Here is a 15,167-nt window from a genome sequence, read left to right on the forward strand (position 1 = left end):
AATGCAATTTAAGAAAAACAAAGCAAGACAGGACACCCTGCCCCAACTCCTTGCTATAAAGTGCTAGGAGAAATGCAGATTTTATCTTGTTCCACTTTTAAGTATTAACTGAGCCAATTTTAGTTTCCTTTTCACATGCAAGGATGGCTCCAAACCAGGCAAAATTAATCTCTCCTGCTATATCCCAAGACCTGAGGGGTAAGTCTAACAAAGCCAGGTCACTATCTGCTTTCTCAGCTTGTGGCTCTCCTTTCTCATCAGTTAAAATGGGTCATTAAATGTGTAAAAGATACCTCAACTCAGAATTTGTATTGGGCAGCTGAAGAGACAACCAAAAGTAGATTAAAAACCTGCAGCACTCCTGTTGCCAAGGTAGAGGGGATGGGAAAAGCGAGGAGCTTCTGAGTCGTTGCCATGACTGCGAGGAAGGCAGCTTTACTACATGAAGAGCTAATCATTTCAAAATGCTCCATCCCTTGAGGATCTGCATGAACCTTGAAGGGAAATTTTACACTAAGCATTCAGAAGCTGTCACTCACACATCTGTATAATTTCCTTGTGCTAATTCCACTTCCCTTTTATTTCTTTTTGTCTCTCTAAATTGGACAAACTGTAGTAGTAGGACTAAACTACAGAGCCAAGATATATGCTCATTAACCCTATGTTTCAAGGCAGAAATAATCTGGAATAATTAAAAGCTTGTTCCTCACAAATTAAAGTTGTGCTCTACAGCCTTCCTCTTATCTCATAAATCCCGGAATCCCACTACTAAGAGGCATGAACTAGTGATGGAAATTCTTAAGGCTTCAAACAATCACACATCTCCAGCAATGCAAGGTGGATTGTGTTTTGCTTTAGTCTATTTACATAACTCTTTCTTTTTTTTACATAGACCCTTTTCCCTCTTGTGATTGTTCATTCTTGCAACTCCTCTGATGCATGTGCCATAAAGATTTGTTAAGGTTTAAACTCAGCTCCCCCCATCCGTTCAATCTGCAGTCCTCGTAGCCTACCCATCCCACAGGAAAGAACTCACTCTAATAAAAGCTGGGCTTTATTCAGGGCTTAGCCAGAGACGACTTTCACAGAGCTGTTTCAGGAATTGGCATCTATCAGGCGCAAGCATTTGTTCCCTCCACCAAGTCATGGAAAGAAACTGGACATGTTTTTTGAGCATTTCAATGTATCCTACTGTACTGGAAGGCAATTAAAGCAACCTTATTTCACTTTGCACCCGCTGCACTAGGTGGACATTTGTTTTTTTTCAGAGCAAAAGGGACAAGAGAATCCAGGACTTCACAAAGCAAGCTGCGAGAGCAGAGGGAGAATTTCAGCACAAGAAGCCCATGACACTTCCAGCAAGAGAAACGTTCATCACTGACCCTGCCAGCCGCATTTCCCTGCTGACAGGTCCCCTGTGTGCGAGGAGGGCTGAACCACTGACAGGTTATGGTGGCTGCCTACAGTGTTTCAGCTCCAAAAAGACACAGCATGTGTCAGGGACACCATTCTCAATCTGGTCACACTGTGAGCAAACACATTTGCATCAATTTGTGATCTATGACCAGAAGAGCGCAGTTCCAGTGAGAGAGCACAGGTAGAGATGAAAGCATCAGGGCATAACAGGGTAAAACACTTGGCTAGACTCTTATTGATATTAAAAAAGAATCAGAATACGGAAACTATGCCTAAGGTAACAGATTGCTGACTTGATTGCAAACATTTGCCTATTCTGCTACCTCAAAGCCTCAATGTTTGCTTAGAACAAGGAGCAGGATTAGTGCATTCTCATTACACAGAAACCCATTATAATTGATTTAGCTGTTTACTAAAGATTCCAGCAGATAGCTAAATTTCACTTTTCAAAGACATTTATTTCACAGTACTGACATTAATGATGCTAACGAAAACTTTTCCAAAGTCTAAGCAAGATGCTCAGCTTAGACAAGATGCCAATAGAAAAATGACATACTCCAATTTTATTTTTCACGTTTTTGCAAATACAGGAACAATCAATCAGTTTAGCTGAGCACAACTCAAGTTAAACAAGGCATCTAATTCACTCATCTGTCAGTGTTAACTACTAGCTCTCCAGAGGGAGAGTCGTCATCCTTAGCCGCAGTCTCTAACTTTCATTTATTACCATGGTAGAAAAGAAAACAATCCCTTTACTCCTCTCAAATTTGTCACTCACACAAGGGCTGAGGAGAGAGTGCAGTGCAGGGCTGGCTGCTAAAGCAGATGGGACCAGCAAGCATGACACAGCATCACTAGGTACAGTCTAAATGAGGACATAATTTCAATTGCTTGGGCAACCTCCAACAGCTGAAAAACCTAAAGTATTGCAGGTGCCATGGTGGCTCCCTGGCATTTCCTCAGCCTGCAACTGGCACATAAATCCCACTATTTTAGAAGATGCAACCTGTAAGCATTTCTGCGCTAGACGGTGAAGCTCTGGTAGCTGTCAGCTCCCAAGGTCACCTCGCTCTCATCAGAGAAGTCAAGGTACAAACCAGAAACATGTCAGAGAAAGAGGAAGAGCAGCAGCTGTGTAACTCCAAACTGCCCACCTCACTCTCCGGTTCAGGATCACCAAGTGGCAGACACAGCTGCTGTGGGATGACTGTCAAAAGTCAAAAAACAAGCAACACAAACGAGTAACAACTGATTGCCTCCCCAAGACCCATCTTGCTGAGGTGCTGGGGAAGCTGAAAGGCCTGAGGCTGCCAGGAAAAGCAGGAAAAACATGAAATAAGCCATTTACAACCACGCCAAGACCACTGTACTTCATTCCTACAACCACAACACTGTGCGAGCCAGACACTGGTAAAACATCAGCCAGATGTTTGCCACAGACACTACCACGATGACACTCAGAAAGTGAGTAAAATGGTGTTCAGACTGGAAAAAAAGAAGGAGATATTTGGGATGACTGCAGAACCTCATCATGCCAAGAGGTCAATGGAATTCTTCAGCAACTCACTTCTTTCCCACTGGAGATGGAAGAAGTTTACAGGCTTCTGGCCTTCAGAACAGTCCCTCACACAAAAGGAGAGCTGATTTCAGAGATTGTGCCTGGATTACACATCTATAGATCACAGGCGTATTTAACAGGTCAGAGGGCCTCAAAAGATTAAAGCATCAGTGTTTGTAGAATAACGGCTTCTTCATACAGTTATTACAAGACACCATCATTAAGCAGAGTCTTCCAGGTCCCAAAACCTCAAAAAGCATTTGTGGAGTGCTGAATGGAGTTTTGAAATCCATCTCAAGTTCTTCTTTGTTTTGCCAACTTTCTCTTACAGCACAAAAAATTAATCTGGAGAGAGACAAGCAAAAACTGCCATGGCAGTTATGGATCAGTGTTCAATAACTGCTATCAGCATGTGTTAAACCACCAGACCCCACACTGACCACTTCTATTTGAACTCACAAAGGAGATGAGATGGTTCACCAAACCACCTGTTATCATTTTGACAGGGTCCTCTGGAGTGTTTTCTTTTATATACATATATATATATGTTTTCCTGGCACAATCAAAATAAAAAAGTACAAGCACTAAACAAGAAAGACTCAAAGCAACCTAGAGGCAAAGGCAGGGATTTTTCTTTTGTTTCAGGTGCAGTGACTAGGAGTCTGCTAATCCATCTATTCTTAGGCAGGGCTTCCGATTCAAACAGGCAGCCTAGGTTATCTGCATAGCTGCACTCAAGCAATTAGGCATGTATGGTATGTGTTAATGCCTGGGAATTCAAAATTATGCTCATATTTATTGCTTACTGTGAAATAAAGAATAGGATGCCACTGATTTCAAATAATTTGTAACCAAATATCATAGCCACATCATGCAGCAAGTCCACAGCAAAGACACTGAATTCAGGGTTTACCAGCCCCTAGTTCTCTGCTCTATGCATTATACCACGCTGCTTTTCTACCTCCAAACCCAAGTCACTTTGATATTTTGCACAGAGTAAAGCCTCCATCCTGCCTGAGGAGGCTGCTCTACCACCTACAAGGGATAGTCACTAATGGAGCAGAATACACACGGATGATACAGACAGGTGTTCCCAGCAGCATCCTGATTAAAACAGCTAAAAGAACTTGAGGAGAGTAGAGAAATCACAGAAAATAAAATACAAGAAATCCAGTGACATTCATTGTCTTTCATCAGTTACTTCTTCAGAATTTATTTGTTTGGCAATGCATAGGACTAGAGCTGAAAGAACAACACTTGTTTGATGCTGTTAGATCTCCTGTACTCACCAGAACTACTTCTGGCAAGTAGAATTTTGGTAAATTTGTTTCCAATTAGTATATACAACAAATGTGCTTATGCCCAGCTGAACTCAGCTTCTTGGAAAACGTCCCTAACAAATGGCCATCTGATTAGTCCCCGTCAGAAGGAACATACTGTATCTGAATGAGAAGACTGCGAGAAAAACAAATGGCAACAAAGAGCACCAGGCACACCACTAATGCGAAGACAGAACAGTAGTGTACCTTTGCTCATTTGAAGCACTAATTCAAAAGGGCAGAAAAAAAAATCAGCTTATCTTCCAAAGTCTTTTTATTGCCTTTTCTCAGGTCAGTGACTCACATCACACATCATCTTTCTAGAATCGAAGTGAAGTTTCCTGGTGCTCTGAACAAGTTATTTCAAACACAAAATATACCAAAATTCTAGCCCTGTTTCATGCTCCCTTTTTGAATCCTGTCACGAAGTAACTGATGACTTCAATCACACTGCAGCACTGATTTCCTCCTCTGGATCAATACAAAACATTTCTTGATTAGTTTTTTTGGTACTAGGAAGAATCTAATCACTATCAATCTTATTGATTGGCATCTTCAAGTACCAGTGTATGAAGATCCCTAGATTAATTTTTAAACAAAACTTTCCATGCGTACATATGGACTGAATTCCAAACAAACCATACTGCCAGATAGCTCACAAAAAACAGGGAAGGTAGAATAGGAGACAGAAGAGCTGTGAAGGGGGAGGTAGGAGCAAACCAAGGGGGGTACTGAAGACAAAGAGGTACTGGGTAGACTTCAGAAGCAGTGCAGGCTGCTGAGAGCACAACTGCAAGAATATTTTGCTTAAATACAGCCCATAGGCATGAGAATACAGTTAAACCCTCAGCAGGCACACATTCTGAGACAGCCAGTGTGTCACTTGCTGTTCTCCATTTCAGCAAGGACACTTCAACTCAAAGCATATATTGAAATCTAACCTGTAGGACTATTTTAAAATGTAATTTGAATGTTGCAAGCCCTACCTCTGGATACAGGTATTAATTTGTCATATTTACCTAGCAACTTCACCCTCAAGCTTCCCAAAGCATTTGATGTATTTGCAGTACTGTGCAAATACAGCCTCTCCTAGGGTGGCTTCCATAATAACCAGAGCACAGGACATTGTGCAGCAATTAAAAAAAGGAGCCTGTGGTCAGGTCAGGCAGCGTTCAGTCTGTAAAAAGAGAAGCTAAGCACCCACTGTAATACGATTTTTAGATCAGCTACTCACTCCTGCCATTGCACTACTTGAGAGAGTATGAATTGCCCAAATCACCCACATTTTGGCTGAATTCAAACAGCAATGACAACCTAGTACCACTATTATTTTTCTCCTTCATTCAAGCAGCACAGATCTGCATGCCGAATACAGGGGTCCCAAATCTGCTGCTGACCTCAGCGTGTATCAATACAGTGCTTTGGGCTGAAATTTGTTTCTCCATTTCTTTCTGAAAAGCCAAGGTACTGCCCATGCCAACTACATTAAAAAAATCAGAGGCTGAGAATTCAGGCAATAAAAAGCCTGTGCAACCTTAATTTGGGCGAGCATTATGATACAGTCCAATTGCCTCCCGAATGCACTCAAACTGTACACTTTTGCAGCAAAACCAAATCCTGTATATAAACCACTTCAACAACACAGTTCCAAAGAGCTCCCAGGACTGGTTCAGCTTGTGCACTGAATAAGCCAGGAGAGCTGACAAAAAACTCAGCACATGATTAAGACTATTATGCATATTCACAAGCAGGGTGAACTGGATGTGTTTAGAAAGGCTTGCTTGATTTTGGCAGTTTCCCATTTTCCATGCCTGTCTGCAATCTCAAAAGATCCACTGTAGCTGATCTGTGTATAAGTTTGTGAACTATGTATGTGTTCTATGTTTGCAAGATGCTTGCTCTATCTGCACTCAGTGACCTCATATGCCTAACCTCAGTGTGATTCAGGAAAACCAAAGTTATAGGCACCAACTCCATATATAGTAAAGGAAGAAAAACAAGTGCCTCCCGGAAGAACTGATTTAATCAACCTTGCATGATGACCTAAAGTGGATGTTGTGAAAACCTCCTTAAAGTAGCAAGCTTTTCCTACTTATTCTAAATATATATCTTGTTCCTGTCTGAAGTGCCAAGGCTCTGCTTAATTCACGTAGATTTAATCAACAGAAAGAAATGAAAGAAACAGAGGGCTAAAGGCCAACACTCAAGCAGGTTTGGTTGTGTAAAACAGTGCACTCTTCCAATATGTGTAATTGAGGAAGCAGTGTGCGTGAAGGGGATGAAAAGAAATTCATCTGGAAAAAAGGAAACGCAATGGATATCATACGGGAAGTTCATAACGAGCACTTGAATATGGGTTCTCAGGACAGAGCTACTGTGGTCACATACATGGCCAGAAAGCCCACACCGATAAGAATAGCTGCAGTCAGTCTGCAGGAGCCAGTTTGAGAACATATGGCAAAACAAATGATTCAATGCAAACTGCTCATTCTGCTGCTTCCCCAAATATTGCTGTACTAACATCCTCTGCTTTCTGCCTTATTACACAGTGTTACTATTTAAGAGCATGGAAAACACCTGTAGGGATGACAGGGACCTACAGAATTACTAGCATGACATGCTGCTGTGGAGCTTCTCTTATCGTTTCCACAGATCAACTCAAGATGTTTACACATATCTTGCTCCTTACTCATGCAAGAGAAAGGAAGAGGTGGGAAAGCTAGCAGGCTTGTCCTGTTTGCTCCTTTTAATTTCTCCCAGGCAAAAAAAAGGATACATTCTCCCAGTGCACCTCTGGGTTTCACATCAAGCACCCCAGTTGCTAGCCACCTCTCTGTGAGGGTCATAAAAAGCAGTTTTACCATCTAAACCTCTATTCACATCCTTCAACTTCCTAAACCATTTACCTTCAGGCCTATAATCTCCTGAGGTAAAAATATAAGTAAACAACAGAAGGTTTGCAGGTTTTACATTGAAAACTTTTTCCCTTTTATAGATGTGGTTGTACAAATAAATAAGCCAGCACACTAGCAAGCAGTGACGAGGTGACACTGATGTCTCAGACAACTCATCTGTTTATCACAAGTCTTGGTACATTTATTATTTTAAGAGCCACAGATTTCCTCCAGAATCAGTCTCTATTAACTATAGAACCCTCTAGTCAGTATTTTTTTTAAATTATTGTCTACCTCTTAATGGCAAAGGATGATATTTGAAAACTTGAGCCTTAAAAACTGAGGTAGCAGAAAGTAAAAAACATACTCTAAGGTCTTAATTTAAGATGGTTCACTAAAGTTCAGGATTTAGAAGCAAATCCTACCAGTTCTGGGGATTTAACTACATGTACTCAGGCTGACAGACTGCTCTCAGTTTCACTGAGGTTCTTTTCCTAGTTCTGCCAGGAACCTGCTGTGTAAACTTGGGTCCTTCTCTCTTCACTGTGCTCTTCCTCCTTCTTCCTCTCTTCCTTCCCTGTCATTGTTTAGGTCACTATAATCCTGCCCCTTCAAAGCTCTAAACACATACCTTGACAAGTTGTAAGTAGTCCACTAAAATGTATGGGACTACGCACACAGAACATCTACACATACAGTTGTATAACATATAAAATAATAAATGTACGTTTTACAACAGAGTTTTGTGTATGTATGAAATCACACCAAAACAAGCTAGTTACTTATCTGTACCTATTTTAACTACACATTATTCCTTTCTGGGAACATTTCCATTGCCAGCTCCTACTCTGTTTATTATCTAGAGGGATTCATCTTAGGGGGCACACAGTACCATATCACAGTGCAGCTCCAAGTTTAGGTCTCCTTTATTAGTGTGAAGTCGCACATAGCCCTTCTTCTTCACATATTTGTATCTCACAACATCTTCTTCGATAGCAGCTGTATCAAGGCAAAAGGCAATAATTAGCTCTCTGGAAGCTTACTCATTGATCTTTATAAATCATCTGAAAACAAATCGCTAGATTCTACTGTCTGACCCCTTCCCCTGGGGTAATGAGTCTTCAGGGATTGTACTCTGCAATTCATTCATGGTAACCTCACATTAATCTCTGTGCTAAACACTCTCCACTACAGAAAACCACCAACTCCCCAGGAGCCAACAATATCATCTATATTTTTAAGTCACAGAAGCATCTAATATTGTGGACTATAATTTTCAAGTAATGTCTACCAATCACAAATGTTACTTTGAAACCAAACTGCTTCTTGTCGAACTTGGAAGCCAAGCAGGTAGTCACCAGTCAACCACAAATTGCTGACATATGAGGACATACCCAGCACTGAAAACAATTGAAGCTAAGTTACTGGAAGCATTACTGGAAAGGCAAATCAAAGGATAAATTTAGGATGTTTCCACTTCCATTTTGTCAAAATGTCCAGTTAGTCAGATATTTTCAGCACTCAGAGATTCACCTGCAAATCACTGCAATTCACCAAGTAAAAGAACCGAACTCAGTAAAAGAAGTTTTAGCAACTTCAATCTCTGCCCAAGTGTGTCATAGTTTTAAATTTTAGTGCCAAAGGCCAGACCTTTCTTTTCAACAGGGAATACTAACCACTCAGCTACTTAATCAATATTAAAATTAAATAAAATCTATACATTTGTGTTTAGCTCAGAGAATCAAAGGAAAACTTTATTGTACCAAAATGCATTTTTGTGTAACCTTGAAAAGCAGTAAATCAAAAGTTATCACTACAAAATTCACTGGCATCCTAACCAATATTAGGTTAAGCCAAAGAGGTAGCAAAGATTTTGTATGCCATTTGAGGAAAGATTATATTTCATTCCTAACTTACATAAGAGGAGGTCCCATTTTGTGGTCCCTGGGCATATAAAATATCTCATAATTTCAGTTCAATGTAAGTAATTGCCATTCAAAGCCAAAGCTAATTCATAATTGCTCCATTATTTTCAGAACAAGTTCACTGGAAAGTAAGGATATATCCACTCAGGGAACACATTGCCACGGCACCATCACTGACCAGTTATCAATGCATTCCTTCAGTCCCCATAAATGTACATGTGCTAGGGAGCTCACTTTAAAACTGGGAAGTAAATAAACAACTTGGAGACAAGTGGTTCTGGTACCTGCTTCGTGGGTGGTTTCAGGCACCATTGCAGTAGAGGTGAAGGAAGCGCTTACTGCTCCAGTGGAATAGTGCGCCTGTCCACAGAGGAAAAAGCAAGAGAAAAAGACATTAGATCTTGGAATTCATCTACTAAAGATAATTCTCCATCTGTTACCCATAAGATTTGCTCTGATGAAACTCCAGTTAAGGCTGCCCATAGGCTGAGCTGAAGGGGCTTAGCGCTTCTACTACACTTTAATACATCATTATGCAATGATTCTATTATCAGAATTTATTTGCATGTCCACAGGTGGAGATACAAATGGAGTACTGCTGGCAAGACATCTCTAAAATTCTCCACTGTTGCTAATAAAGTGGAAGGAAAATGCAGTGAACCGCAGAGATACTGCAGGGGGCAGGAAACCAACCCCCTTCCACCCATGGCCCTTCAGTGTGCAGGGGCACTGCCCCACAGTTCCCGATGTCTATTTTGAGCTTTGGAATTCTCCCACAGAAAGAAAATGTGACCATCACACACAGATTTTGCATTAAACTACAAAATCTCATAACCTCAGAGATAAGTTTAGCAGCTCTGGGGCAACATCTGCGAAGAATATGGGTCAGGCCAATGCTCTCTGCGTCAGGTTACAGTGCAGGTTTCCAGTTATGCCCCTCCACAGCAGTAGCTGACAGTACCAGCCTCCAATATGTGTAGAGCTCATCATTGCCTCTCATCCCTTCCTCTTTCTCCCTACATCTTTTGTTTTCTTTTAGCACTATAATGCCCTGAAAAAGGGACAAATGTGACCCTGCTCCTTGGTCACATACACTCCCATATCTGTCACTAAGCCTCCTCATTAAAAGACATATGCTGCACTGCTATTCGTTTTAGTGCAAGTGTAACCGAAGCACAAAAACACATACATCTCAGAATTAGTAAAAGAAAGAAGAATACCCTGTCTTGCCTATTTCAAACAGTCTTTGATGTAGGACATCTAGACACAGGTGAATTGTTTCTCTTGAACACCATGAACACACACTAACAGGCACCTGGAAGGACATATTTCAAAATATTCCACTAAAAATCCTACATTCTAGTGGAAAATACTGGAGAAACAGCCATGGATGTTTTTTATATTTGCCCACACCAGAAGTGATTCACTTGCACTACCCATAAGGTGCGTTCTCTCTGCCAATAACTGCAGGAAGCAAGGATAAACAAGTTCAAGGCAACAGATTACAACCTGGGAAAAGAAGTTCTGTCAACATATACATCGTAACCACATTATAAATACTCCCCCTTCTTATTCTGCTCCATTTCTAAAACATTTAGGTTCATTTACAATGATTTAACGAACAGAAGCTTACTGACACATACAATGCATTTCTAAGGAATCACAATATGATTCTCACATTCCCATCTATGACAAATTTTCATGGAACAGAAAACGTAAGGAGCAATGTCTGTTTATACTGCAGTAGAGCCTCTAAGCAGAAAATTCTCTCTTACATTTTTAGGAAGTCAATCAGTGGGAAACAAATTAAGTCAACTTACTGCATTCAGCTTATCCACTTTCTTCTTTTCAGGAGCCTTCATTGTAGCCGCTAGAATATCATCGCCTTTGAATTCCTTATAAAGCTCCAACAGAGTCTCTCGGGTCTCTGTATTTGTATTTTTCAAATAGTAAGATGGATCTGATTTTGCTTTTTCTTCATCTAGATAAAACAAAATTAAATAATTCAGAATTAAAAGAAAAATTATATTTTGTTCTTCTTCACTTTATTACATATCTAGTTAAACTAAAATCATCCCAATAGAATTTTCTACCTTTTTTGAAATAAAAAGGTCTGGTAGCTATCTTTATTCATTCAGAAACTGCAATAAATAGGAATGCATAACACTAGCAACAGTAAAACTTGAAATACAGCACAATAGATGCCAATATGATGAAGCAGAACAAAAGAAATCAACTACTGCAAAAACTTCTTTGAAACCACTAGAAAATATTAAAGTTCATGCAAGCCTTATGAAATTTTTGTAGAACAATAAGGACAACATACAGTTGGGTTTAATATAAACTTCCAGTCTTTGCCTCCTCACTGAACGGTCAGGTTTGTGATGCAGATCAGATACTTAATGCAATATTGGGGGGAGGAGGTTGGAGAGACTGGACTGGAGAATTTAATTTTTTTCTTTTTTTTGTTTTTGATTTTTACAAGTTTCACTTGTCTTTTGTCTCGGTATGCCTACTGTTTGCTGGAAATTAAATATTCCGCCTCTGAAATAATATCCACTTATTCGTAGTGGGTAAACAGACAGAGACACTTGCTTGCAGAACTAGTAGTTTCAAAAAAAAAAAAAAAAAGAGATATCAGCATAGTAAAGTCCCAAAAACCACATGAAGCTTAGAATCAGCAATCAGACCTCATCAGAAACAGTTCTAAAGGAAACCACAAGGGCAAAGGAGAGAATTTTTTTCCTTCAGCAATTTAATATTGGCAGGTATTACTAAGCATTTAGCTATCAAAGAATCACAAAAGAATTGAGAAGCTGATTTCTTAGTTTTTACAGCTAGAAAGAAAAAAAAAGCTTTGTATTTTTTATTATTAAAATAATTTTGCGAGTATTTTAGAAAAATCAATATCAATCTTTAACTTGGAGGATGCCCTTTGCTATCGAGACAGAAGGGTGGGCAATACATTGTTGATGCAGACAGGTATGAGAAGATGAAGGTTTACTCATCTTGACTCTGGCTAATGGATCTTTTGGCAAATTACTTTTCCGCTTCTTCTCAGTTCTCTCTCATCTGCCTACTCTTAAAGGATATGGAAAGCTTTCTGTGTTTACACAGTATTCAATAGGGACAGTTCAATGATTTCTCAGAGAATCATTTCTTTGCTTCAAAAGTTGTTAACACCTTTTGATACGAAAGGGACAGTTTCAACAAGTTATTCATGTTTCCAAGAAGCTTTTAAAGTTAACCCTAGCCACTGAGGGACGTCCATCCAGAAATCAGTGTCAATTCCATAATGTCGTCTTTCGAGTTTGGGTCGGTGTTTTCTCAGCCTACCTTCAATTCATTCTTACCTGGATCAATTACTTTTATGTTGTTCTTAACATGAAAGAAGTTTGAGACATTGAATTTATCCAGGTTTGTTGGATCCTGAAAATAATAATCAAAGAAACAAATATCAGAGAGCTTGATAGGCACCTCTTGCATGCAACAGACCAGTTTGAAGGGTAGACACCATGGTAATAAACACATAGGGAGAGACAGAATAACTCCCATACTCCCCAAATCACAGAAAGATGAAAAAAAACCACAGAGCAATCAACCGCAAATGACTCCAGCAATGAACCTGTTCACAGTAGGTTCCTTAGGTTTCTGGGACTCTGTTTCAAACACAATATTACATATATTTTGCCCATAGGAGTTACTAACCAAACTAAGCTGAGCCTACTAAATCCTAGTGAGAAGAAAGAATGAGGAGCTGCAGTCCCTTGATTCTTTCCTTAACTCTGTAGTTTTGTCTAAGGCAAATCCACATTAGTGAGCTCCTTCTATTTATAACAATGTGCCTGATTTGCACATGCTCGGTGAACTTCTGTAATGCATTTCAAAATACAAATAAACCTCACAGCAAGATTTTGCTGTCAGAACGGGTTTGATTGGGTTTTTTAAATAGTGAGACCTGTGCTTTTAGAATTACATTTAAAAATAAAAAGTAATAGTTTAAAAAAGCAACTAAAAGTGGTATTATAAAAACCCTATTGAGTGGCCAGTCAAGGAAAACAGCAAAAATACACAGTCCATTAATTGTGAGTCTTTATTCTGTCTCTAGGCGAATTTCTGCGTAACCTTGACTTTTGGTTAGAGAGAGCGAGACAAGGCGTGTCTACTGGTTACATTACACTATCATTAAACAGTCCCTAATCCTTTTCTTACAACGACTTCAAGGCTTTTTCCTCAAGCCCCTCTGCAGCGAAGAAAGGCCAAAAAATCAGCTCAGGTTATCTAGTCATTTCTGGGAATTCTGTCTTACACAAAACTATTCAAAATCTAAAATATCAAAATATCCTAATACCACACAGTAGTTTCAAGTTCAGGATAAAAATACTGCAACATACTATGCAATGAACAATGACACGAATAGCATTATCCCAAATAAATTTAAAAAAGCTTCTTAGGCCACCACTGTTGGCAAGTTCTGACAATTCCATCTCTGCTAAAAGCAGTGATTAATACAAGCAGAGCTAGTAGCTCCATCACTTACTAAGTGATCTAATTATGCCTTTCATTCATCCCTGAAATGATATGCTTCCATCCGAGAGTGCATTTTTAGTTTTACTGCTAGTAGTAAAACCAAAACACATTCATGAAATCCAGCTGTGCGATTCTGCACTCTAATGATGACCTCCCGGCCTTCTGCTGCCCCCTTTCCCAGCCACCATGTAATCATTTTCTGGCATTTCTTATCCCGCTAGAGCCCTCTGTTAGATCTTCATCAAGACATGGACTGCCAAAAAGAACAGATATTTTATCTTTAAGATCTTGCGTTACTAAGAAGTAGGAAATTTGGATCTGTTTTTTAACCATTTCTGTATCCTCTGACATTGGCACTCAGGTATATTTGTTATTTATTACCTCTCATACATATTTGTGTGTATGAATAGAGATAATTTCAGCCTTGCTCTCTGACAGTCAAGATGCATGGAGAAAATCTGGAGCAAGGGCTCAGCATGTCTTCAGAAGACACAGGTTGCCTCCTTGCAAATCCCCTTCAGTAATCTGCAGCTTTCCTAGACAGATATCACTGATTTCACATGAATGTACGAGCACGAAAGGTGAAGCAAATAAGACTGCTTACTTTTTCCAGGAAAGGAAAAAAAAAAAAATCTGTGTATTAATATTAATAGAGACAAATGGATTTATAGCAATCCACACATCAGCAGTTCACAGCAAAGCTGAAGGGCAAGACTGACTCCTGCAACCAACTTTGCACAGATGGGAGGGAGGGCAGGAGACAGCAGTAAAGATGAAACAGAAACCACCTTTGCTATATTCCTCTAATTATAGCTTCTTGATTTGCTGATTTATTGATTGCTTAAAAATAAATAAAAGGACATCACAACTGCCAGTGCCTTATAAAACCAACTGCTTTGTTCTCAGGGTACCATGACTCAGGTTAGTTGAAACTGTTTCACAGCCACAGTTCATTCAAACCTTTGCTGCCTTAACCAGCCTAATTCTAGGTGTTCAGCAACTCTGGGAAAAATATTTACAGTCCTCTTCCCTGCACAGGATTTCTCAGAGCTTTCCAAATCACTGCTAACCTGCGCACAGGCAATGCACTAGTTATGGTATAAAAGACAGCAGAGGCCACAGGGCAGCTCCTGTTCCTTGCAGACCACAGAGACACAAGACAACCCCAAATCCCAGAGCTGAGATGAAGGACCTCTGCATAAGGTCCTTCCTCACCTGAAGGTTCCTGATCCTGCAAAGCAGGAGTCTCACCACACATTGAGAAAGCACCTGCTCCAAAACCAGTTTTCCCACGGAAAAAAACTCAAAAATGGTTCCTCAAGTTGAAATTTAAGCGTTCTCTTTCACAGGACACTTGGGACAAGCATATTGATTCCTCCCTCTAAAATACTGCAGCATGATACATTAGAAGAAGTGTGACTGGAATTAGACGATCATGCACGCTAAGTGTGACAGTACTGTGGCGAATATTAACTTAAACGCAAGATGCCATTTGCTTTCACCACCCCCAAGAGCAGAAACACAC

The 15,167-nt window shown here is 39.9% G+C and overlaps 1 protein-coding gene across 1 annotated transcript in view; it reads right to left on the bottom strand.

Annotated features, from left to right (window-relative positions):
- Positions 1 to 15,167, bottom strand: part of PPIL2 (peptidylprolyl isomerase like 2) — a 158,047-nt gene that overhangs the window by 29,520 nt on the left and 113,360 nt on the right. Inside the window, exons 10-13 of the mRNA XM_069871089.1 lie at positions 12,466 to 12,541; positions 10,933 to 11,093; positions 9,397 to 9,472; positions 8,080 to 8,186 (exon numbers count right to left, since the gene is read on the bottom strand). Of these exons, the coding sequence (XP_069727190.1) occupies positions 8,080 to 8,186; positions 9,397 to 9,472; positions 10,933 to 11,093; positions 12,466 to 12,541 (420 nt within the window). The remainder of the gene's footprint in view (positions 1 to 8,079; positions 8,187 to 9,396; positions 9,473 to 10,932; positions 11,094 to 12,465; positions 12,542 to 15,167) is intronic.

Source organism: Phaenicophaeus curvirostris, chromosome 17, assembly GCF_032191515.1.
Source record: "Phaenicophaeus curvirostris isolate KB17595 chromosome 17, BPBGC_Pcur_1.0, whole genome shotgun sequence".
In the NCBI taxonomy this organism is placed as follows: Eukaryota; Metazoa; Chordata; class Aves; order Cuculiformes; family Cuculidae; genus Phaenicophaeus; species Phaenicophaeus curvirostris.